Genomic DNA, 25,615 nt, shown 5'->3' with positions numbered 1-25,615 from the left:
AGCTTCGCCAATTTAGACGAGGCATGTGTTCTCCAGCTGATTGCTGCTGCCCTCTTAGTTTAGAGGACCTTCTTTTCAATTGTACTTGCTGTGAGTTCAAGCTTACTAAATCATTGAAATGTCGCTCCCTCTCTACGGAGATTGTTAAACCCCTTGGTCCCCCTAAGTTGTTTAAGGCTGCTTTAGTCAATTGTCGCTCCTTGCCTCGTCACGCCACAGAGATATGGCTGTCATTAGTCTCTCAGGCGTGGGATATCCTGTTTCTCACTGAAACCTGGATTAAAGATACTTCTAAACCTGACATACACTTGGCCACTCCCCCTGGCTACCGTCTAGTGGGTTTTAATCGCGACAACGATAAACCGGGAGGGGGTCTTGCCATTATCTTGAAGTCTCATCTTAATTTGTCCGTTAAGAAACTACCTAATTTAGGACTTATCGAAGCTATGTACTATACGATCTTGGACTCTTCCACTATTATTCTGGCTGGCATCTTGGTATATAATCCCCCCAATGCTTCATCTGCTTCACTTGCCACCCTCCTGCACACGATAGCTGGCCTTTCCCTCAGACATGCCTATTTCATGGTTTTAGGTGATTTTAACTTACATGTTGACAATCCCTCTTGTACACAAGCAGCTCATCTAATTGAGACCTTACAAGGACTAACTTTGCTCCAACTAGTTAAGGGCCCTACTCATTCCGCCGGTCACACTCTTGACCTAATTTTCACTAACCACCCTGGTGTCTCCTCTCTCCCTTCACTGCCCCTCACTTGGTCGGATCATTTTCTTCTCCCTTTTGATCTTACTGTCCCTCGGCTGCCCCCTCCTTCTATTCTGAATGGAGAGATGGGAAGAAAATGGCATAAAGTCACCTGTGACACCATTAACCCCTGCTTTTCTTATCAATTTGATCCTTCTAGGGACCTCAACGAGGAAGTGTCGAAATACAACTCCGCTTTTGTTGCCGCTATTGATGTTATCTCCCCATTAAACCCGATTGTTTCCTCCAGATCTAGGCCCTCTGCTCCCTGGTTTTCCCCTGCGTTACGAGAGGAAAAAAGTCGATGTAAACAGCTGGAACGTAAATGGCGGCAGACTCATGACCCCGAGTCTAAAGCAATATATAAGTTGGCCCTGAAGAAGTTCCAAAAATTAAAACGTTCTACGATGAGAGGTCATTTCTCTCAGCTAATTAAGAATGCTGAGAACTCCACTAAAATTCTTTTTAAAATAGTGAAGGACTTTGTCAACCCTCCCGCTTTGATGACTCATAGTTCCCCTAGTCAGGCCCTCTGCAACGGGCTTTCTGACTTCTTTCAGGACAAAATTACGAAACTAATCTCTCCATTCGAACCAGTTTTAGCTCCTTCTTTGAACGGGGGCACTGATTCGCAGTTAGGTCTGTTTAATTCCTTTGAAGAGCTTACTCTCGAGACTGCCACCAAATTACTTATCCAGGGTAAATCAGGGTCACCATTGGATCCAGCTCCCGCTAAGGTGATGGGCAATCTGGCCCCGGTTCTGGCCACCCCTCTTCTCTCCATCTGGAATTCCTCGCTTAGCTCTGGTCAATTTCCCCTGGCTTGGAAACAGGCTATGCTGATCCCTATCCTGAAAAAACCGGACGCAGATTCTTCACAATTCTGCAACTACCGCCCGATCTCCCTTCTGCCCAAACCAGCCAAGATCCTGAAAAAGGCGGCTCAACAACAACTGGCTCTCTATTTGGAAGCCGGCCAGTTGCCCCATGACTCGCAGTCAGGATTTAGAACTGGCTACAGTACTGAGACCGCGCTTTTAGAGGTGTCAGAGACTATTCGTGAGTGTGTGGACAGGGGCGAGGAGGCCATGTTGGTCCTTCTCGACCTGTCCGCCGCTTTCGATACTGTGTCCCGCGAAATACTTCTGGACCGCCTACACCAGTCGGGAATTGGAGGTACGGCTCTGACTTGGATCAGATCATTCCTTACCGGGCGGACACAGAAGGTATTTCTTAGGCCCTTCGAATCAGAGGGTAAACCTCTCATGTGTGGAGTGCCTCAGGGCTCTGCCCTGAGCCCTTTATTCTTTGTCTATTTAAGCCCTCTGGCTAGGGTGGTGGAATCTTGGGGGGTCAGAGTGATCTCTTATGCTGATGATACTCAGCTTGTGTTTTCATTTAGGGATCACTCTGACACCAATTTTTCCAATTTTCGCTACTGCCTGAGCAACATTTGCTCCTGGATGGCTTCCAACCATCTAGTCTTAAATACCGACAAAACCGAGGTTTTATTTTTTAACCAAAAAAACGGCACTTCCCAGTACCTTGTGGTGGCCAACAGTATTGAATCCCCCTCCGATCCCAGCCCAGACTGCTCGCAATCTGGGTTTCCAATTTGACACTGCCCTGTCCTGCAAATCCCAGATCAGTAAGGTTTCTTCAGCCTGCTTTGGCAAACTTCGCAGGATCAGGAAGATCTTTCCCTACCTCCCTCTGGATTCCCGCAAGACCATTGTTCATGCCCTGATCACTTCGCATTTAGATTATGCCAACAGTCTTTATGCAGGCGCCCCCCTTTACCTTATTGAGAGGCTACAAATTATACAAAACGTTGCAGCGAGACTGATCGGAAACATTCCTTTTCGCCACTCGGTATCTTCATACCGGAAAAAACTCCACTGGCTTCCCATCTCCCACCGTATCCAGTTCAAAGCTCTGATACTGGCCTTCCGTGCTCTCAACGGGACCGGTCCGGTCTATCTGAAAAAGAGACTTAAACTCTCTCTATCTGTCGGAACGTTGAGATCTAACAGCCTCCGCCTATTGGTGGTACCTAGATTTCACCGTGCCAGGAGCGGGGGCAGAGCGTTCGGAGATATTACAGCTAAACTCTGGAACAGCCTTCCATTGGACCTGAGGTTCATTGAGTCGGAGCCGATGTTCCGACGCAAACTCAAAACTTGGCTGTTCACAACCTGTTAGCAGCTTTCCTCTTCTAGTATGCAATCAGTTAGCGCCGGGACACCCCCTTCATGGGGGTAGCTGTGCGCTTTATAAGCTTCTTAAATAAATAAATAAATATATATATATATATATATATTCAGCTCCTGAACCGTTTCCTTCAAGAAACGAAAAGCGCACTCCAGGGGTAAAGCAGCAAAGTTTATTCAGCCCACCAACACTCGTGCAACAGACGCGTTTCGGACGTCAAGTCCTTCGTCAGTGTTTACACAGTTTACACTCTTGCGACTAGCCACCTCCGAATCCAGTGTGACGGATGATGACCAAACGGGTGATGAAAGACCAGATGTAACAAATGCAAATACCGAGAATCCTTTTCATCGGGAATTCGACCTGATCCGGAAGACCTGGCTAAGAGGGGGCAAAGTCAAACCACCCGAGGACGACGGAGAACCCGAAGAGGGGGCTGGAAGGGGAAGAGGAAGGGGAAAGGCAAAAACGGGCAATTACAATACCCGCAAGAAGCGGGGCAACAGATGGTGAATGATGGAGAAAACTTAACAATCATCAACCTGACTAAGAACAAATTGATAGAGACAGAAGAAGAGACACTGCAATTAGGATTAACCTTCTGTCCCAATAAGAAAATTGAATATACCCAGACACGCATCGATCTCTTCAAACTGATAAGGAAAATCAAATTACATAAATTCCATAAACAAAAACCCTCCATTGGAGAAGTGAAGAGAACTTCTAAGAAAGTGGAATCACAATCTACAGATGTACTCTCAGTTAGAGATCTGATGACAGCTAATATTCTGGATGAACTTGGGGATGAGGCTACCCCAGTATCACCATCAGGAACAGGAAACAGAGGAATAGAACAATCACCTGTAACTGGCTTCCGTGCCCCCTCTCAATTTAATCCCCAGATGCCCTATGACGCCATTGATACTTTCTCTGAGGCGATGATACATGACCTCATGAAATTGAGGACTCTACCAGCAACAAAAAATAAGAACTGCAAGATGAAGAACAATCTTAGCAAAGGACAATCGGATGCACTTATGAACATGGTGAAAATGGATGAGATAATTATAAAACCTTCCGACAAGGGGGGCAATGTTGTCCTTCTGACAAGAGAACAGTATTGCGGAGAGTCCCTACGACAACTGGGAATGGTGGAGAATTATCAAAAAAGTGACAAAACTGAATATCAGCTGAGCATCCAAGCCTATAGCGATCTGCTAAACAAATGGCGTAATAAAATGATGCTGGACATGAATGAATTTTTATTTTTACGTAACACCGAACCTGTCACACCTACATTTTACCACCTACCAAAAGTTCATAAAGACTTGGAGTGCCCACCGGGAAGACCGATCGTGTCCTCTAAGGGAGGACTTACAGAAAAACTGTCGATCTACATTGATTCCTTCTTAGAAAGCTTTGTTGTTGAACTCAAATCCTATGTGAGGGACACTAAACATTTTCTTGAACAAATTGAACCAATGATTTGGGATACCACATATGTTCTAATCACTCTAGACATCACGAGCCTCTATACCAGTATTAGACATCAACAGGGTATAGAGGCAGTCAGATATTTTTTGCAAAAAAGGTCTGCTAAATACATGGAACATAATACCATGCTCATAGAGTGTTTAGAGTTCTGTCTTACGAATAACATATTCTTGTTTGGCACCGAATTGTTTAAGCAAGTGTCTGGGACTGCCATGGGAACCTGCTTCGCCCCCAGCTACGCGAATCTTTTCGTTGGCTGGTGGGAGGAGCAGGTGGCCCTGGCAGGGACCGGCCAAAAGTGGGCAGATCACATAGTGGTATGGCGTCGATATATAGACGATTTGTTTCTTGTGTGGCGGGGCTCCACCGCACAGGCTATGGCATTTGTCGAGAATCTGAATAAAAATGACCTCAACCTGAGATTCACAGCTGACATTAGCGTTTCAGAGGTACATTATTTGGACTTAAGGGTCTTTGTAAATGGTGATAAGCTAGAAACAACCCTATATAGGAAACCGACGGCAGGGAACAGCATTTTGCACGCCTCCAGCAGCCATCCTCCTAGTCTCATCCGAAGTATCCCCTATGGGGAGTTACTTAGGCTGAGGCGAAACTGCACACAGCACAGTGATTTCAGAAAAGAGGCTCAGGACTGTGTTGCAAGGTTTGCCATAAGGGGCTATGACCACACAGACCTAGATAAGATCTACAAAAAGGTAGCGAAGATTCCAAGAAAACATCTGTTTGAGAATAAGAGAGAGGCAGACTCCTTATCAAATAAGAAAAACACATTTCGGATGATCACTACCTTTTCTGATCAAGCCAATGTCCTCAGGAGGATAATAACAAAAAACTGGCATATCCTGCACACGGATCCGGTAATAGGAAAGGATGTCCCTATGAAACCATTGGTGACATTCAGGAAACTTAGATCCATTAAGGATACAATAGTGAACAGCCATCTCACACCTGTTAAATCAAAAGTGAGTGCAACTCTCAAAGACATGAAAGGCTTTTTCCCATGCGGGAAGTGCCGGGCATGCGAGAACAGCAAACGAGTCCTATCTTATAAAATACCGGGGGTATCCAAAGTGAAAAACATCAGACAATTTATTACATGTACCACCCCCTATGTTGTTTATTGTCTCACCTGTCCCTGTGGACTCCAATACATTGGGAGTACTATTAAAAATGTCAAAATGCGGATCCTCGAGCACCAACGAGCTATAGTGAATAAAGACATGGCATATCCCGTGGCTCGGCATTTTGCCCTGGTCCATCAAAGCAATAGGGAGCTATTGCAGTACTTCGGTTTGGACCACATCCCCCTGCATCCTAGAGGAGGGGACAGATTACTTAGCCTCAGAAGACTGGAGTCACGATATATCGTCGACTTGCAGACCAAACAACCTTTAGGTCTCAACAGTGGGGAGGAACTTATGGTTCACCTGGGGAAATGAGATACTTTGCTGAAAAAATGAAACATTTCAGACAAACTGATAATTGTGAATTGGGTGTTGCAAATAATATGTACAGGATTGTATAATATTGAAATGACCTATACTCTGAAACAGCTTATTATGTGTGATATATGTATGCTATATCTGTATTTAATTCGAAACTTTTGAGTTTCTTTGATCATGACTTGAGGAGATGATGATAATTTTGTATGAAATGATAGCGAAAGGAAAATAATGCTATAGAATTTGCACTGGTTAATGTGGTGATATGCCGATACACGGCTTGATTTTAGACTTGTCTTAAACAATAGTTCTTACTATAGGTAAGCGAAAGACATGAATATGCATGTTTAAGAACAATAGATGTAATCATGGAGATGATTACTGTTAGTTCTTACTTTGAAATATGGAAAAATGCCGGCAAGTGAAACATGCAAAAAAGGCCCGGTTGTTGTCTTATTGTAAACGGAAGCCTTGGATATTAATGCTAGCAATGTGGTGATCTGCCGATATACGGCAATATAGTAAAATAGGGAGAATTGAAGCTCTTTTGTCTGATATTAATGCTTATGACAATGGGTATTTAACCATCTTAAAATGGCCGCCGCGCTAGCGCTCCATGGATGATGTCCGTTTTCTATCTTGTGGGTATTCATTAAATGCTATCGCAAGAGTGTAAACTGTGTAAACACTGACGAAGGACTTGACGTCCGAAACGCGTCTGTTGCACGAGTGTTGGTGGGCTGAATAAACTTTGCTGCTTTACCCCTGGAGTGCGCTTTTCGTTTCTTGAAGGAAACGGTTCAGGAGCTGAATATTTTCCGCGAGTATCGGCGCGGAGCTTGCACCCGCTGTTTAGAGTGCCCTGGGATGACCGGTACGACTTGGAGCCATATATATATATATATATATATATATATATATATATATATATATATATATATATATATATATATATACACATATACACATATACACATATACACATATACACATACATACACAAAGTTCCAAAACGGTACACCACGCTCTCAGAGACCCAAACACGACGCGTGGCCAGCAGAGTCCAAGGGTGTTTATTATCACCTACAACATGATTCGGCTTCCCCGAAGCCTTGATCACGTAAGTGCCGAACAGTGCATGCAAGTCTCAAATAAAGTTACAATACTGTAATACCAACCACCCCCGACACCCGGAAACCAGCGATTGATGACTGGACAGCACTCACCACCGAAGACACACTGAAGACAATGAAGTCAATCCACTTAGGGGCCCCCACGGACCCCTGCCCCCACCCCATCTTCAACAGAGCCGCCAACACCATCGCACCCATGCTCCGCCAAACCATCAACCGCTCGCTGGCGACCGCCTCATTCCCTGACGACTGGAAACACGCCGAGGTCAACCCCCTCCTAAAAAAACCCTCAGCGGACCCCACCGACCTCAAAAACTACAGACCCATCTCCCTGCTCCCGTTCCCAGCGAAAGTCATCGAGAAAGCCATCAACAGCCAACTCGCCACATTCATTGAAGAACATAACATCCTCGACTCCTCCCAATCCGGCTTCAGAAAAAACCACAGTACGGAAACCGCCCTCCTCGCCGCAACAGACGACATCCGCACCTTACTGGACAAAGGAGAAACAGTAGCCCTCATCCTCCTCGACCTTTCAGCGGCGTTCGACACAGTCTCCCACCGCACCCTAATACGCAGACTCTACGATGCAGGAATCCAGGACAAGGCCCTCGACTGGATCTGCTCCTTCCTCTCCAGCAGGACGCAGCGGGTCAGACTCCCCCCTTTCCTTCGGACCCCACACCTATCACCTGCGGAGTCCCCCAGGGCTCCTCCCTCAGCCCGACGCTCTTCAACGTCTACATGGCTCCACTTGCCCCCATCGTCAGAACCTACGGACTCAACATCGTGTCATATGCAGACGACACCCAGCTCATCCTCTCCCTATCCAACGAGCCCAACACCGCCAGACGCAACTTTCGAGAAGGCATGGAAGCCGTCGCCAAATGGATGAAAAACAGCTGCCTACAACTAAACACCAACAAAACAGAAGTACTCATCATGGGCCCAAACCCCGACGCCTGGAGTGACACCTGGTGGCCCACCGCCCTCAGAAACCCGCCAACCCCCACAGACCACGCACGCAACCTGGGAATCATCCTGGACTCCGAGCTCAAAATGGACCGCCAGATCAACTCTGTCTCATCTTCCTGCTTCCACACCCTCCGCCTCCTTCGTAAGACCTTCAAATGGATCCCCCTCGAACACCGAAAGACAGTCACTCACGCCCTGGTCACCAGCAGACTCGACTACGGCAACGCACTCTACGCCGGAATAAACAAAAACCTCATCCGCAAGCTACAGAACATCCAGAACGCCGCCGCAAGACTGGTCCTCAACCTGCCAAAACACTGCCACATCTCCCAGCACCTGCGCACACTCCACTGGCTCCCCGTCGAGGCGAGAATCACCTTTAAGATGCTCACCCACGCACACAAGGCCCTCCACGGCACCGGACCAGCATACCTGAACAGCCGACTCAAATTCCACGCACCCCAAAGGACCCTACGATCAGCCCAGCTTTCCTACGCTGTGGTCCCCCGCACCAGAAAGACCAGATCGGGAGGCCGCTCCTTCTCCTTCCTCGCGGCCAAAGCATGGAACGCCGTTCCGCTCCACCTCAGACAGACAACATCGCTCCCCATCTTCGCAAGAAACCTCAAAACCTGGCTCTTCGACAGACCCCCTCCTTGATGGAATGGAACCTGCACCCCCCCAACCCCCCCACCCCTAGCGCCTTGAGACCCTTACGGGTGAGTAGTCGCGCTTTAACAAACTCCTGATTGATTGATTGATACTGTGACATGGACACAGACAACGGACTGGGAAAGCAGTCAGATTCATGGCGGACATCTTGGAATGGTAAAATACAAATACCAGAGGTGAAAACAATATCACTGCCCAAGGTGAGCACAAAACAAACACTTGTAAAAATGGCATGTCTGTGATTATTGTAGCACTCAAAGCAATAAAATCGCACTGTGACAATTTTAGATTATTCACAATCTTGTGAAAAGGGCGACTCTATACTAACGCGCAAAAAATGGTTAGACTATGTCTGCGTATGGGGGGTGAGAACAGTGTCTCCCGAGCCGCAGTTGACAAACACCGGGGTAATGTGAAATGAACATGTCCCTGATTGTAGTCTCCATCAACGAGTGAATACAACGTTGCATAGTCTTGTGCCTGCCCTGTAGAATGGGCGGAACTTGACGTGCGCGCAAGTGTTTAAAGGGTGCCTGCGCGTGCCCGCTGGTCCAAAATTACGGTTGCCAGGTAAAATACCCTGGGGCTCTGGGGTCAAAGCCTCTGGAAAATGAATAAAGGCAGTTTACATACGCTGGTAAAGATGTGTCCCAGGTGGTGTGATGCAAAATAGCAGTCCTATTTGCTGACTGGAACCCAGTGCCTGCTGCAGTGTCTTGATGTTCTTGGTGATGCCCAAAATGGGCGTGCTCTTGGAGTGCTAACAGGAACGTGATTGACGCAGGGCCTGGTGCACGGTGCAGTGTGTGGCCCCTGTCCCTGTTGTGCTCCTGTAAATTAAAAGAACAGGTTTTAAAATCAAAACATGACAACATCGTGTGCATGCAATTAATAAACAAGCACATTAAGCATGGAAGGACGAGTTTATCTAAGATCAGGTCGTGGCTGACTGGCAAAAAGTTATGAGTAATCATCTTTTAAATGAACTGCCAGTTCCTCATCGTGATTCAAGCCCCCTGGAGCCTTGGTTTGGAAATTGATGATGTGCTTGGATTCCATCTGTCTCATTTTGAGCACTCTGTTGCCACCCCTGGGGTTCCTGTTGATCTGCTCTAGGATAAAAAATCTCATGAGTGCTGGATTTGAGAAGTGATGATCACTGAAGTGCCTTGCCACCGGATATTTGGCATCCTTGTGGACAATGGCACGATAATGCTCCAATATGCGTTTTTTGGCATGGGCGGTTGTGCTGCCAATATACCATAGTCCGCAGGGGCAGACTATCACATATACCACGAACATGGTGCTGCAGGTAAGGAATTGTGTGATCTCTTTAGCTATACCATTGTACTCCACTCTCTTAACCAGCGTGCTGTGTTTGCAGGCTTTGCAGTGACCACACGGAAAAAAAAACTTCAATCCAAGGCCTTGGTTGTCGGGGTAGTCCGTGATGTCACTGCGAACACAAAGATCTCTAATGTTCCTGCCTTTCCTGAATGTAATGCTCGGTCTGTCAGGGATAAGATTACCTATGGTGCTATCACATTTGAGGATGTTCCAGTTTTTGGCTACAATCTTGTGTATCTGCCTAGACTCCTTGTTAAATGTCAAGATGAGTCGTGTGTTGTCGTCTCCTGGTGCTGTCTCTTCTGGGGTGTTCCCATCAAGAGTGTCATTTCGCAAGACAGCATCTTACTTGGTCTTTGCTCTGTTGGTTGTGGCGTTGGGGACTCAAGGTGGCCATAAACACCCTGAAGATGGTATTCACTCGGTGCACATCAGCCCCCTCCCTTCTTTGCCAGGCACACCAGCGCTCAGAGCAGCAATTTACAGCTCCGTAAAGAACACTTACCAGAGCGATGGCAGCTGGGATTTGCAGTCCCTTAGTAACGGACCTCAGCTGCAAGCAGTAATCGACAGAGCATGTCACATTCCAGCCAATGGGAATGCCGTGGCATCTTCAAAGAGGGGAGCGAGTAACATCCAGTGGATTCAGGCATCTGAGGAAGGCTCACGCCGAAATGCATTCCACAGTGAATAAATGGCTGCCAATCAGTACCCCGCAGTGTCTTCTGGTCTTTCTTTTGATGGACGTTTCTGGATCTATTCACGCGCTTGCCAGTAGTGCGTTTACCGAAGACCCGTCCCACAAGCGGCCTGTGGAAATATTGGCAAAGCTTTCCTTTTTGTTCCGAGGTATTGGAAACTCACAGGCCCACCGTAGGACTTGGCCAGGCAAGCAGCTGCTGCGACTTGCAGTCCGTCACTGTACGGGGACGCAGGATCATTGTACCTGCACGTCGCGCCCGGTTTGGTCTCTGCTCTGTTGGTTGTGGCGTTGGGGACTCAAGGTGGCCATAAACACCCCGAACAAGGTATTCGCTCGGCGCACATCAGCCCCCTCCCTTCTTTGCCAGGCACACCAGCGCTCACAGCAGCAATTTACAGCTCCGTAAAGAACACTTACCAGAGCGATGGAAGCTGGGATTTGCAGTCCCTCAGTAACGGACCTCAGCTACAAGCAGTAATCGACGGAGCACGTCACATTCCAGCCAATGGGAATGCCGTGGCATCTTCAAAGAGGGGAGCGAGTAACATCCAGTGGATTCAGGCATCTGAGGAAGGCTCACACCGAAATGCATAATGCCTGCCATGGTGAATAAATGGCTGCCAATGAGTACCCCGCTGGGTCTTCTGGTCTCTTTTGATGGACGTTTCTGGATATGGGTATAATGTGTATATATATATATATATATATATATATATATATATATATATATATATATATATATATATTTCACATATATGTGATGTGTTTCCGGGGTCCCGTACATAGGCGCGATATTCATGTGCATATGACTTTCATGAGGATACCCCTGGAAGAGAACTAGGATTACAGGTAAGTAACTTTTGCCCCAGTATTGGAACTTTCATAGATTCCCATGCTTTGTATCATTCCCCGTCGTCAGAATGGGAGCCTCGGTAGTATCACAACCATAGGAACAAATGAGAAAAAAATAGGCCTAGGCCTCATCTCATTTGTATCCTATCACCCTCTTTGTGTAAAAGAGACCAAACTTTATTAGGACCAATCAGAGCAGCCTCACCCCATAGAACCTTCCTGAGAGAGCTCAGAGCCTCAGATTTTTCTACCGTACGTTGTGCTAGGGAGTCTCCACTGAGCTCTGCTCAGTTTTCTCATTCTTACTGGTTAGTTCTTCAACTTTTCTTACAATCAAGACATGTCTGACAAGGAGAAGGCCATATTCAGGTCCTGTGCGTCTTGTGGAAAAAAGCGACTTTTTTGTAGAAGATAAGCATGACAGCTGTATCTATTGCTTATACCCGGGCCACAGACTGCAAAATTTATAGAACCTTCTCTACAAAGACACTTCGTGACAGAGAGTTTTTGACCTGGCTTCAGAAAATGAAGACTCGGAAGGAGGTGCTCTCATCAGATGAAGAGGATTCAACATCTCTGGCTTCCTCTCACAGATCCAAGATCCAGATCTCCTCCTTGTTCTTCTTCAGCCGAGCCCCCTATCAAGGCCCCTCATAAGATCTCTGACAGGTCTGAGAGGGCTAGTCCCCTTAAATCTCCTCACGGAAGTGAAAAGGAGAGGCAGGGACAGGCTGCTGGATTGGTTACAGCCTCTAAGGACAAAAAGGAGGTTTCTATCACTTCTCCTCCGTCCAAAAAGGAAAAGGCTGGGGAAAAATACTCTACAGTCACTCCAGGGACCGTGCCTGAGAAAAAACAGCGTCCGTCGAAGACAAAAACATCAGGTACGTCGACGACGATTTCTTCTATGAAAATTCCCGCTGTTTCCTTGGCTCCGTCGACGGGATCGTCATCGGTAGCGGTTTCGACGTCGACGACTTCGTCGTCGTTCAAGGTCCCCGGTTCGTCGACGACAACTTCTTCCACGTCGACGATGATAATCTCCAGAAAGGTGCTGTCGACGGCTTAGTCAACGACGAAAACTACGTCGACGACGACAATGACTTCGACGACACTGATGGTGATGATGACGAGTTAGTCTACGAAACAGTCGACGATCATTCCGTCGACGATGACCAAGACTCCGTCGACTAGGTCCACTGTGCTGTCGACGATTCCATCGACGATACCATCGACGACTGCCACACCGTCGACGAGGCCGTCGACGGGTCAAAAAATGTAATTTCCTCTGCAGAGGATGAAAATTACACCTGAAATGACGTCTCCTCGACTGGTTTCATCGCATCCACCGACAATGCTTCTGGATGACGAGTCGGAGGAGGAGGAGGAGGAAGAAGGAGGCCATTATGGGGATGCCTACAGTCCCTCCGACCTAAATGTAAAATTCCAAGAGACTGACACGGAGGAATATTATGAGCATACATGTGACCAACAGATGCCTCATATGTTTCTCAGGAGCAACGTCCACCAGGTTTAGGGCAGGACATGGTGGCCATGCCCGCCTCTCTAATCTCTGATCTACAGATGATGCTGCAGGACTATAGAACCAGGTTTCCTTCGGAACCTTCAATGCAGTCTGCGCAACCTCCACCTCCAGTGTTGCCACAAGCGCAACCAGTTGTTGTACTGCCTCCTTCGCAAGTGGTGCCTCTCACACCACCAGCGGTCATACCTACGGTCCTTTCCCGGACATCTAATCCCGAACCCGTCAATACGGTTCAGCAGGATACCTCGTCGGAAGATGATGTACAAGTGGATCCCTTGACTGATCCAGTGCAGGACCCAGACTTGGATCAGGGTGACAGTGGGCTACAAGATCCAGACGCCACTGGTCGGGATACTTCTATTTCCCCTCCAGTTGATATAGGGGGGTTCCATAACCTCATGGAGAGAGCATCAAAGAGGTTTGCACTACCAATTACGAGGGAAGAGTCTGAATGTTTCCTTTATGACTTCAAGGAACAATACAGAAGATCTGTCAAATCCATTCCCATAATTGAGCATGTGTGGGAGGAAGGTATGAAGATCATGCAAAATCCAGCCACTGTTATTCCGGTTCTCCCCAGGCTGGAAAAGAAGTATAAGGCTCCAGAGGGCAGTCCAGCTTGTCTTCTTGGGCAGCCGAAGCCTGATTCGGTGATCTCACAGACCGCTCAAAGCAAATCCAAAAACCCATCAACACCTTTGACTACGCCTCCGGACAAGGACGGTAGGCGCCTGGATAACGTGGGAAAGAGGTTTTCTTCCATGGCCAGCTTGCTTGTTCGAGCAGCAAATGCTCTCGCCATTCTAGGCAGATACTATCGCCAGATGTGGTGTGACATGGAGCCGTTTGTGGAACAACTGCCAGACTCCGAGAGGGAAGAGGCCAAGAGAGTGCTGATGGATGGAGAAAAATCATCCTCCGAAGTTATCGACTGTGCTATGGATATAGCTTCCACGGCTTTTCGTGCCTTAGCAGGGTCAGCAATGCTACGTCGCCAGGGCTGGTTGAGAGCCACCTGGTTTCGTCAGGAGGTCCAAAATAAGATCCTGGACCTCCCATTTGATGGAGAGATGCTCTTTGGTAAGCATGTTGATGATGCCCTGCAAAATATAAAAAAGGATACGGACACGGCGAAGTCTTTGGGATCACTCAACTACCGTAAGGTCCCATTTAGAGGCGCTCGTGGCAGAGGTTTCTCTTCGTATAGAGGCAACACCCAACAGAGATATTCCTCGCAGTCTTCGCAGTCTTATAATACTCAATATTCAAATCAACGGCAGAGACAATCGGCGTCTTTCTCTCGCCAACCTCCGCGAGGGCATCAGAACCGTCAGGGACGCGACAATGCCAAGAGACAATAGCGGCCTCCTGGCTCTACCTACTGTTCCTCCCCTCCCAGTCACATCAGTGGGGGGCAGGATATCCTTTTGTCTGAACAGCTGGAAGAGTATAACATCGGACCAGTGGGTCCTGAATATTGTTCAGAGTGGCCATACGTTGGAATTCCAAGATCTTCCTCCAACAAGAGCTCCGGGTGCCACCCGCACAAAACACCTGGGACTGCTCCACCTCGAAGCCCACCAATTGTTCATTAAGGGGGCAATAGAACCGGTACCTCTCTCTCAGAGGGGCAGAGGTTTTTATTCCGGGTTCTTCCTGGTTCGGAAGAGGGCAGAGACTTGGCGCCCCATACTAGACCTACGAGAGCTCAACACTAATCTCATCAAGCTCTCTTTCAGGATGCTCACTCTCCAAGAAATTCTTCCTCTTTTGAACCCGGGCGACTATTTGGCGTCTCTGGATTTAGAAGATGCGTATTTCCACAAACCGATACACCCAGCTCACAGACAATATCTGCGCTGCACAGTGGGAAACCTCTCAAGCTGTTTCGACTTGCATTCAGTTGTTCAGTCACCTGGGCCTTCAGCTAAACAAACACAAGTCCGTTCTACAGCCCTCCAGATCCACAAGGTTCCTTGGGGCCATTTTGGACACGACGCAATGCACAGCTCGTCCTTCAGAGGAACGTCAATAGAAGTTGATCATATCGGCTCGCCAAGTGTTCCACAAGAAATGCCTTTCAGTCCGACAATACAAGTCCCTGCTCGGGTCGATGTCATCCTGCATACCATTAATACCACATTGCAGGCTGTGAATGCGTCCTCTGCAGGAAGAACTAGACAAACAATGGTGCCAAGCAGAGGGATCATTCAACAACAAAGTGTTGGTGATATCAGAAATGAGAAAGGCATGCCAATGGTGGCTAGTACAAGACAATATTGCACAAGGTCTGACATTCAGAATTTCACCATCCACCCTGATCATGACTACGGATGCCTCTTTGGAAGGCTGGGGAGCAGTGCTCCGAGAGCTTCAAGTCAGCGGGCACTGGAGTCCAGAGCAGAGCCAGTGCCTTATCAATTTTTTGGAGCTAACGGCCATTCGGTTGGCTTTGCAGGCTTTCCTTCCCAGAGTGCGAAATCATACAGTGCTGGTCCGGACGGACAATACGACGGCCATGCACTACATCAACAACTAAGAAGGAACGAGGTCGCAAACTCTGTCCAAGGAAGCTCAGAGGATCTGGGATTATGCGATTCTTCACAGCATCAGTTTGAGGGCCGAACACCTGGCAGGCTCTCTCAATGTCACGGCGGATGCCCTGAGTCGCCAGACAGAGGTGAATCACGAATGGGAATTGAATCAGTCCATTCTGGAGAGTGTGTTCTCGGTCTAGGGGACACCAACCATCGACCTCTTTGCCTCTCCGGTGAACGCCAAATGCCGGTTTTACGCAAGCAAAGTTCACCATCAGGGATCTCTGGGGAACGCCCTTTCGATGGACTGGCACAGCGCATTCTTTTACGCTTTTCCGCCAATTCCCCTCATTCCTCGAGTACTCAGGAAAATGAAGGCGGAAGCATGCAAGATGATTCTCATTGCACCGGCGTGGCCCCGGCAATTCTGGTACACAGAACTCCTTCTGCTCTCCCAGGCTCCTCCAATTCGCTTGCGACAAATTCCGTCCCTATTGTCGAGGAATCTGGGACACGTTTTCCATCCGGATCCGAAATCGCTGCACTTGACAGTGTGGCTCCTGAACACAGAGAGTTCCGTCATCTGAATCTCTCCAAGGAATGTAGAGAGGTTTTGTCCCAGGCTCGAGCACCGAGCACTAATAAAACTTGCAAGGCAAAATGGAAGCGATTCTGCTTGTGGTGTCAAAGACAAGGTCTCCATCCTTACAAATCTCTGCCTCATCAACTATTGCCACATATACTATCATTGGCTAAGTCTGGGTTGGCGCATTCAACTGTGAAGGTACATCTTGCAGCCATATCGAGGTTTCGGCGTAGTTCTTCAGGCCCTTCCTTATGGTCCTCTAGGATTGTTATACAATTCTTGAAAGGCTTGTTTCGGATGTATCCTCCAGTTTGCCCTCCTCCACCAGTTTGGCAACTCAATCTTGTCCTGGCTCAACTCATGAAAGCTCCGTTTAAGCCGGTGCACAAGGCGGACTTGAAATTCCTGTCTTGGAAACTTGCCCTCCTCTTAGCTCTAACATCAGCGAGAAGAGTTAGTGAGCTTCAAGCCCTCTCCATAGTGCATCCATTCCTTCAATTCAAAAAGGATGTGCTTATTCTTCGCACCAATCCAAAATTTATTCTGAAGGTGCCGTCTGAGTTCCACTTGAATGAACCTTTGATTTTAAAGTCTTCTTTCCGCGCCCTTCTACGCCTGCGGAACGCACATTACAATCTTTGGACGTTCAAAGATGCTTGAAATTCTACTTAGAACGCACACGACCCTTTCGGAAATCATCCCAATTGTTTGTGTCCTACAGCGCACCACGGAAGGGGTTTCCTTTGGCAAAGAGTGGCATTTCCCGCTGGATCTCCAGTGCGATTCAATTCTGCCATCAGGAGGCGGGCAAGCCACTGGACAGGAAGGTCCGTGCACATTCCACAAGGTATGTGGCATCGTCTGTGGCTCTCTTTTCTGGAGTCGCCATTAAAGACATTTACAGGGCAGCAACCTGGAGCAGTACTCATACCTTCACGAAACACTACTGCCTGGAATCTGCAGGACGAGACGACTCGAGTGCACAATACCACTGATGAGGGTCATTATGAACTCCATAGCATAATGGCTTTACTAAAGTCTGGGAAGTTTGGTAGAAAACTTCTAAGCATAACAAGCCCACACTGATGACAGTGTGCGATTTATTATACATTGCACTCAGTGTGGGCTTGTTATGCTTAGAAGTTTGCTACCAAACTTCCCAGACTTTAGTAAAGCCATTATGCTATGGAGTTCATAATGACAAACTCCCAGACCATATACTCTTTATTGCTTTTCTGCACTTACAATGTCTAAGAATAGACTTGGACACTGTAGGGGTACAGTGCTCATGTAGCTGTACCCTCATCAGTGGTATTGTGCACTCAGCCTCACCAGTATGCCTCAAATGTTCACAAAGTGGCAGTGGTCAGGGCCCGTCTTTGGAGGTCAGGGATACCAGTCTTCCCCCATATTTCGACTGCGGGCTCGCCACAGACAATTGTAGATCACTTCCAGACGGCAAACGTCTTCATCACTGGAGTTCACTATGAATGAGCTTAAGACGCACCAGACTCATTTGGAGAGGCTTCCATTCATTGGAACTATCATGCATGCTATGCAATTCTGTGTCTTCCCTCTGCTTTAGTGATTCAAGGACATTCTGGCCATGATCCCGATGTTTCAGCATCAGTTCTGTATCACAGTGAGAAACTCTGACGCTTCATGTCCACCTTGTCAGCTCCGCCAAGTTGTGCGTACGGGTTGTCCCGTTAATAATCTGAAGTTCGAATGTGCCCAGGCTTCCTTTCCTGAAATTCTTTTATGACCGGTGCTGAGACAAATTTGTGACTTAGTGTGGATTTCGTAGATTGACTCCTTACAAGCAAAGCTGTTGGGCATTCATGGGTTTGTTTTTATCATTAGTCTTACAAGCGTAGCTAGACACTTTGCCCCGCTTGACCCTATGGCAGCCGCATGTAATAGAGGGGGATGAGGGGTACTCTTGATTCATGCATTTACCGCATGGCGGGAAATGCATATAAGAGCAAGAGGGGGGGAGGCTGTCTCTCCCCAAACTCTTGCCATCCGGGGACAACCCTCCCTCCAAGTGCCCCACCCCTTGCTATGCCATTGCATTAAAGGGTATTAATGAGTGCTCTTTTGGTGTCAGATGCTCTAGCTTTCAATGGGGAGTCTCTGGTTTGCAAACACACTGCAGGCTTGGAGACGAAGGTCTTCTGGGTGCGACCACCACTTGGAGACATAAGTTAGGATGTTGCGGGTTGGTTAGGCCCCATCGGTTGGGCCACACAAGGCTGTGGGGCGTCTGGCGCAGGGGTGCCTTTTAGGGTCGGATCTTAACAGTTCCTGGTCGCGGTTGAATGGACCCTCCGGTTTGAGGCTGCAGGCGTCTGCTGGAGACTTGAGGCAGGTTAGGGGTCACCAGATCTCGGGTCATGATCGCCGGGGAGACCACCTCTTGGTGTTGGGCCACTCGAGCTCTGGCCGTGGGCGCCGGGTGCTGAAGGCTGTAGACCAGCGGATCCTTGCGGAGTTGGAGTCTGTTGATGAACAAATCCAGTGTTTACAGAAGACCATTTTTAGGATGGAAGGCAGGCATGTCCTCCGGCTTTCTCGAGGTTTCTGGATGCAGGACACACCAGGATTTCGCTGGAGCAGGTTCGAGGTTGGGACAGGCCGGTAGGGCTGGGGCCAAGTCAGTGGGCATCCTCTTGTGTATGCGTCGGCATGGCTATTCGGTCTTCTTCTTTTCTTCTTCTGGTTTCTTGTCTGAGAAAACAAGGTTCAGGGGTGCCCCTCAATACTAGATTATGGGGCGTTACAGGTAGGAGAAAACCGTTGGCACCAGACGGTCCCTGGCATGGCTACACCCTCTATTATGCCACCCTTAAGTGGGAGGGGGGCATAAGTCTTTCCCTGATTGGCTGGGTACCCCTATCTGCAAGATGACTGGACTGAGACTGTGGCTTCACCTGCCTCCTCCACCTGAGGGGTGGAGTTGGCAGAGGTGCATCTCTCTGCCTCACTTGTTTTTCCCGCCGGTTTACCTCCCAAAGTGGGGGTCAGAACCAGTCGGTACCAGTTGCTGAAAGCATCAAGTGGCCTGGGGAAGCTCACAAAGGTGGCAAGCCTTTGAAGCTTACCCTTCCTGGACCCTGCCCATCCTGGGGGAGGAGGCTTGGCACCAGGATGTGCATTGTTTCAGGCCCCCGAGAGCAGCAGGCTCTCAACCCAGGGATCCAGAAACACGTCTGGTTGTGGCAGCTGAAAGCAGCCACTCAGCCTGGACACTAGTGGAATGTCGTATTTCAGGGAGCATCTTTAAGATGCCCCATGTGTGCATTTTTCATTAAATCCCACACTGGCATCAATATGGGTTTAATGTGCTGAGAAGTTTGATACCAAACTTCTCAGTTTTCAGTGTAGCCATTATGGTGCTGTGGAGTTCGTAATGACAGACTCCCAACACCATATACTGTTAATGGCAGCACTGCACTTACAATGTCTAAGAATGGACTTAGACACTGTAGGGGTTCAGGGCTCATGCACCTGTACCCTCACCACTGGTATAGTGGGCCCAGCTAGACAGGTGACTGATCTATGCCAGGGCAGTGGGTTGTAGGCGTGGCACACAGGGATGTGTGCCATGTCAACAATTCACTTTGTTCTGCACCAAAACACACAGCCTGCAAAGGCAGTGTGTGAGTGTAATGGTACAGGGCCTCTAAGGGTGGCACAGTAAGTTCTGCAGCCCTTAGAGGTCTACTCTAGTCACAGTGCCCTGGGTACCTGTGATACCATATACCAGGCACTGACCTGTGGCCAGAGATACCAATTGGGTTTCGTTTTCAGTGCAATTTTAGGGAAAGAACATAGGCCCTGGGTACCTGATTGGCAGGAGCCCAGGGCACACACAGTCAAAACACATCAGCAGTTCAGCAAAAAGTGGGGGCAACCATGCAGAAAGAGGGCACTTTCTCACATATATTGCCTTTGAACCGATGCATAATTGTTCGTAGCGTCTCCTGATGTCTGAAGACTGTCTTCCTCGTCACGATTACGTTAGCTTGTTGCATGAGTCAACTTTAGGCCCTTTCAGTGCAACTGCCTTTTCGTGCGGAGGGCTCTAGCAGCATTCTTGCCAAATGTAATTCCCCAGTTTTATGTGGGGCAGTTCATCACCTTTCCTGTGTTATTTGCTCTCCCTCTCCCCTCGAAAGAGGAGTAGAGACTTCTTCGGCTGGACCCAAAACAACTAAGAGTTTCAAGGGACAACGTGTGGACGGTCAGCTTTTCTGGGGTTCTCCTGGGCGAAGAAGGGAAAGGCTGTGCAGAAGACAACGAGGGGGTGGTAGACAGCCCTATGCGTCAAGATCGGCTAGGTCCGAGAGGCCATTTTACCAGGGTTAAGGGTGCTACCAGTACATTCGTTCATGGAATGCCTGTCCTTGACATCTGCCATGCTGCAACCTAGGGAATCACTGCATACATTCACAAAGCACTGCTGTCCTAATGGCCAAGTCTGACGGGAAGGACGCTTCCCCCTTCTCTTTGTGCAGCAGGATTTCTTGTCTGAATCTACTTCAAAGACATGTAACCTTTTGCAGCTACTGCTTTGGTATCTAGTCTAAGGTGAGGAATCTACAATTAGAGGTATCCATCAAAATTACAAGTTACTCCCCTTCGGGAGAGCTCGCTCTGGTGGATGCTCGCTCTGGTGGATAATTTGACTGCAGATTCTTCACCACCTTCCTACCTCCCTGTTTGGCCCCTTTCTAACATATAAAAAGCTCCCAAGATATAGATCAGCATACTGGTACCAACAATCGTTCACGCTCTGCGTCTGAGGGCACAGAAATGTCTGACGAATGTTCTGAAGTGAGAAATCTGTGGTTAGGGTATCTATCGGAAAGAGCGCTACCGAAAGTAAGTAATTAGTTCATCTTGTAATTGAAAATAATTTGACATTCATGAGGTTAATGGGTGTTGAATTAATTTAAAATAGTTTAGTGCATTAGATTTAACTCCAAATTGTCTTTTAAATGGAGGAGGTTGTTAAGAGCACATCCAGAGAGCGCCACTGAGGTGGGTTGTAGGGAAATTGGAAAAGATTGAGTCCATTCACATATGAATGTTAGCGTGTAGCAATGAGAAGTAGGGGTCTGAATGATTGCATTTAGAGAACCAACTCCAGTTTGTACCCTTGTATGACCACTGCAGCGTCCAAGTACATATTTCAAGAGAAACTAGGATAAGGGGTATGTCTTCAAAAGACATGACAAAGTGGAAGCGCATAAAGAGAGGAGAGACTAAGGGCACTGCACCTTCAGAGAGACATAACTAAAGGCAAACACGCGGGTATTAGTAGCATGTTAACATTTTGTGGGCTCATTTACTCGAGCAGTAGTCGGAAACTTGTACTGGGGAGTCCTCTCATAAATACCTGGTATCTATGTTATATGTTATGTTTGCACACGTACACCAGACACGTTTCTTGGCGCTAAGGTAACACGGGTGCGGACGCTGTCCCGGGATTAACCATATGCTTGTTTGAAGAGAAATGTTTTAGGAATTGCTTGAACCTCGCATAGTTTGGGTGGGTTAAATGTCGATGGGAAAAGAGTTCTATGTGCGGGGTGGGGGCAGGGGGTGGAGGCAATCACTGCAAATGTTACACTGCAGACAGGATGTTCAGGTAGGCAGCTTTTAGGTTGTGGTTATGGGTGTAGCTCTGAATTCTGGAGGATACAAAAGCTGGGCTTTTGTCGTGAAGAGAGTATAAAATGGGTTTTTGTTGCAGTAGTAGTCCCCACCCTCCTCCCTTTCAACCCCCCCTTTGTGCCTGGTATTTGATGCAACTTTGACTGAAGTGTACTGGATTGCTGCTAACCAGCTCACCAGTGGCAGTGTTTATTTTATTGATTTATTTTGAAGGTTTTAAAGAGCGTGAACAAGTCCCTTGTGGATAACAGAGTGCTTTACATTAAATAAGGTTTGTTAATCATAAATTCAATGCATGTTAAACACATGTACATACCGTCATATAACAGTAAAGCAGTAAGGTAAAGCACAGAAAACAATCCAGTTGAAGCAGGTAAAGGGTAGATATAATGTCTAAAATGTCTAAATGGACATTTGTCATAGTAAGGATTATTACGCAGGTAGATTTGTTCTTGAAATTTCTTTAGATTATGCTCAGGAACATTTTGCCATGAGTCGATCTTACTTCCTTTTCGGAAGAAGCAATAGAAGTTAAGTCTGGTTTCTGGGGGTAAAGCATTCCAAATCCTGGGCGCCATCCCTTAGAAGGATCGTTTATAGGTTTTCTTCTTGTTGAATCTTTGGGGTTTCAATAGTAGGTTGTCCGTGCTTCTTGAAGATCTTATCCCACCAGAAATCATCAGTTTCTGTGCCAAATAGCTTGGTGCCTTGTGATGCAGGGCTTTATGCGTCATACATGCTATTTTCAGGTTAATTCTGGCTTCCATTGGTAGCCAATTCAAGGATTTTAGGTCTAGGGAGATGTGGGCCCTTCTTTTAGACCCAGTGATGAGTCTCACTGCCGCATTTATAGAAGCTCTTAGAGGTGCTGTTGTAGCTTTCGAAAGGCCACACAGAGAGACACATCCGTACTCTACGATAACTAAAGCTTGAACTGCCTGCTTGAAGTCGTTTGCTTGAAGGAAGGGTTTCAGCTACCTCAGTGTGTTTATCTGGAAGTTTGCTCCCTTTGTAGCCTTGCTAATATGTTTTTGCATATTGAGATTCCCCTAAACTGTCAAATTGTTTCCCCAATTGACAATACCTTTAGCACAGTTTGCAAGACCCTAATAAATGGTGCTCCTGGTACCTAGGAAATGAGATCCTAAAGAAAGGTCAATAAGGGTTGCAGCACGAATTATGGCACCCTAAGAGACCCCTCACCAAACACATGCAAGAAGACTGCCACTGGAGGCTGCGTGCTTTGGTGCATACAAAAATTGAAAACACAACATGACACATCCCTGTGTCAAAAAAGGTAGAATGGCCACCGACCTTAAATGTCCGTGTAAACATGTGCAAAAAAGTGTATTGGGATTGTCATTTCCACGTTGAATTATGTGGAAACCTGTACCGATATGTGTCTTGGAGCAAAGCCTTAGTGGCACTCTTTGAGCTTATGTGAAGTTTGAAGATGAAATTTTGGATTACTTGAGATTAATTCTGGAATAAAATGGATGAAAAACAGAAGACAGTGTCTGAACTTTATTGATGGTGATAAAAGTAAATTCTGATAAAACAAATAGTTTACTGGGTAGTGTTCATCCAGTCGCAAATGTATGTCATTGTTTTGTGGAAGGCTTCCTTTGATTCTGAGGTATTGTCAATGGTGAAAAGCAGCTGCATTACATCAGCGTAGTTCTAAACTGTTCATTTTCGATTCTTTAAAGAATATGCAAGGGCGGCAGATGCACAGGTTAGAAAGATGGGGGGTAGGGAGGATCCCTGAGGTACTCTGCAGTTTAATTGGACCCTAGATGAGCAGAAGGGTGAGAGGTGGACCAACTCAGAGCCGCCCTTATTGGCTACAACTATTTATTGTGGATTGTATTGCTTTCTCCTCCTTGGCAGTACTTGAAAAAGCTTCACACGCAGGAGCGAGCCATTGAGGAAGTGAAGCTGGCCATTAAGCCCTACTACCAGAGGAAGGAGATCACCAAGGAGGATTATAAAGACATTTTACGAAAGGCTGTAAGCAAGGTGAGTGTACTTGTTCTGTTGCCATCCTATCTCTCCTTCTGTTCTCATTGCCTTAGAGACTATGCACTAGTTCTGTTCAACCACCGTTTTGTCACTTCGCAGGTCATTCCCTTCATAAGTATGGTACATATGACTTACCACCTACACTGTTGTATCCCGTTGTAATCACCCCTCATAAGTCTGGTGCAAGGACTTCTCTTGTATACCACTTCTTAGGGGAAATAAGTTATACCCTTCACACTAATACAATGTGGATTGGTTATCAATGTGTTTGTGCTTTTGTGCCCACTGCACTTGTACTTTACACACAATGAACAATGTTGTTGTACCTGTCCTATCCCAAAACTTGTCCTCCCTGTTCGTCTCTTTACACAGAACTGCACAAGATGAAACTTTGTCATTCTATTTTTCGCCCTGCTCTTCTCCCCTTGCTGGGTGTGCACAAGAATAGATTATCTACCCTGCGCCTTGTGTATGGTTTATTTGTATAGTTTGAACCGAGTCAAAACGTTGAGTGTATGCTTACCACTGGCCCTGTACATCAGTGAGCGAGCGATTGGACAGGTGTCTGATTTCTGGGAGAAGTGTACTGTTACTGCATCATGAGGATGTGTTTTTTAAGAGATGTACTTTCCTAACTTTGAGCTGAGTTGGGGTGGTCCTGATGAATACAAGGACATCCTCATAACATTCCACTGAAGCTTTGCGTGAGGCGAGTTACTGACTTATTCCCCACTTTTGTAACTCCTCCACCTACATGGTTATGTACATTGTGACAACTTGCTTATATTCGTTCAAATACTCAGTCCAGAAACCCCCGTTCCTCCCATCCACCCAACCTCTTTAATTCTGTGCATTCTGTGAGATCGAGTCTTGGCCTTCTGTAATTTTTTCCTGACATGCTGTGCAGCTGGTCAAAACGTTTCTGTTCCCGCCCACTCACTACGACTCTTCTCTTTAAGGGTCGTGAGCAAGGCTAGAGCATGCCTGATGTTGCACTCTTTCTGTTTCCTTGGACAGGCCTTACACAAGATCAGTAATCCTGACCTACACCATATCCTTTCAACGACTTAGTCATGCACAGCAAAAGATGTGTATTTGTCTTTCTTCCGTCACAAATGTGACATGGGTACCTCGAATAATGGGACGTGATTGAATACAAGATTGTGGTGGCATAGCAATGGTGCCATAGGTTTTAGGTCAATCGAGGAAAATGGGCCACCTCTACTACCTGTTTGGTTGATTTAAAAAAGAAAGACACCCACAGTTGGGGCACAGAATGCCCTTAACATACCTGGGGCCACTGCACCTGCTGCCCTATTCACAACTACACCCTTGCGGCTGCTGACTGTAGGATGACTAGATAGAGTCCCCAGCATCGACTAGCTCAAAGCTTGCAGTTAGGAAGATCTGTAATTCTAATATGTTGTTCGTTTTTATATCATAGGCAGGGCCACTGAAATTCTGCCGCCAAATTATATGGCAAGGTTTACTAAATTATCAAGCAAGAAACGGCAACTTAAGCGGTATAATGGTGCACATTTTGTGATAGTGTTACCTGGTTATGGTGTCCTTTTTACAAATATTAAACCTACTGGGGCAGTGTTATGATTTCATCAGAACCAGTCCA

At 47.2% G+C, this 25,615-nt stretch overlaps 1 protein-coding gene across 7 annotated transcripts in view; it reads left to right on the top strand.

Moving 5' to 3' along the window:
• SCAF1 (SR-related CTD associated factor 1) overlaps positions 1-25,615 on the top strand; it is a 438,521-nt gene that overhangs the window by 340,199 nt on the left and 72,707 nt on the right. For all 7 annotated transcript variants that reach the window (XM_078655270.1, XM_078655274.1, XM_078655269.1 and 4 more), the window contains one exon: positions 23,857-23,985. In XM_078655270.1, coding sequence (XP_078511396.1) covers positions 23,857-23,985 — 129 coding nt within the window. The remainder of the gene's footprint in view (positions 1-23,856; positions 23,986-25,615) is intronic.

The sequence above is a fragment of the Lissotriton helveticus genome, chromosome 7, assembly GCF_964261635.1.
Source record: "Lissotriton helveticus chromosome 7, aLisHel1.1, whole genome shotgun sequence".
NCBI lineage: Eukaryota > Metazoa > Chordata > Amphibia > Caudata > Salamandridae > Lissotriton > Lissotriton helveticus.
Note: the sequence above shows the minus strand (reverse complement) of the source record. Positions and strands in the feature narration are given on the sequence as shown.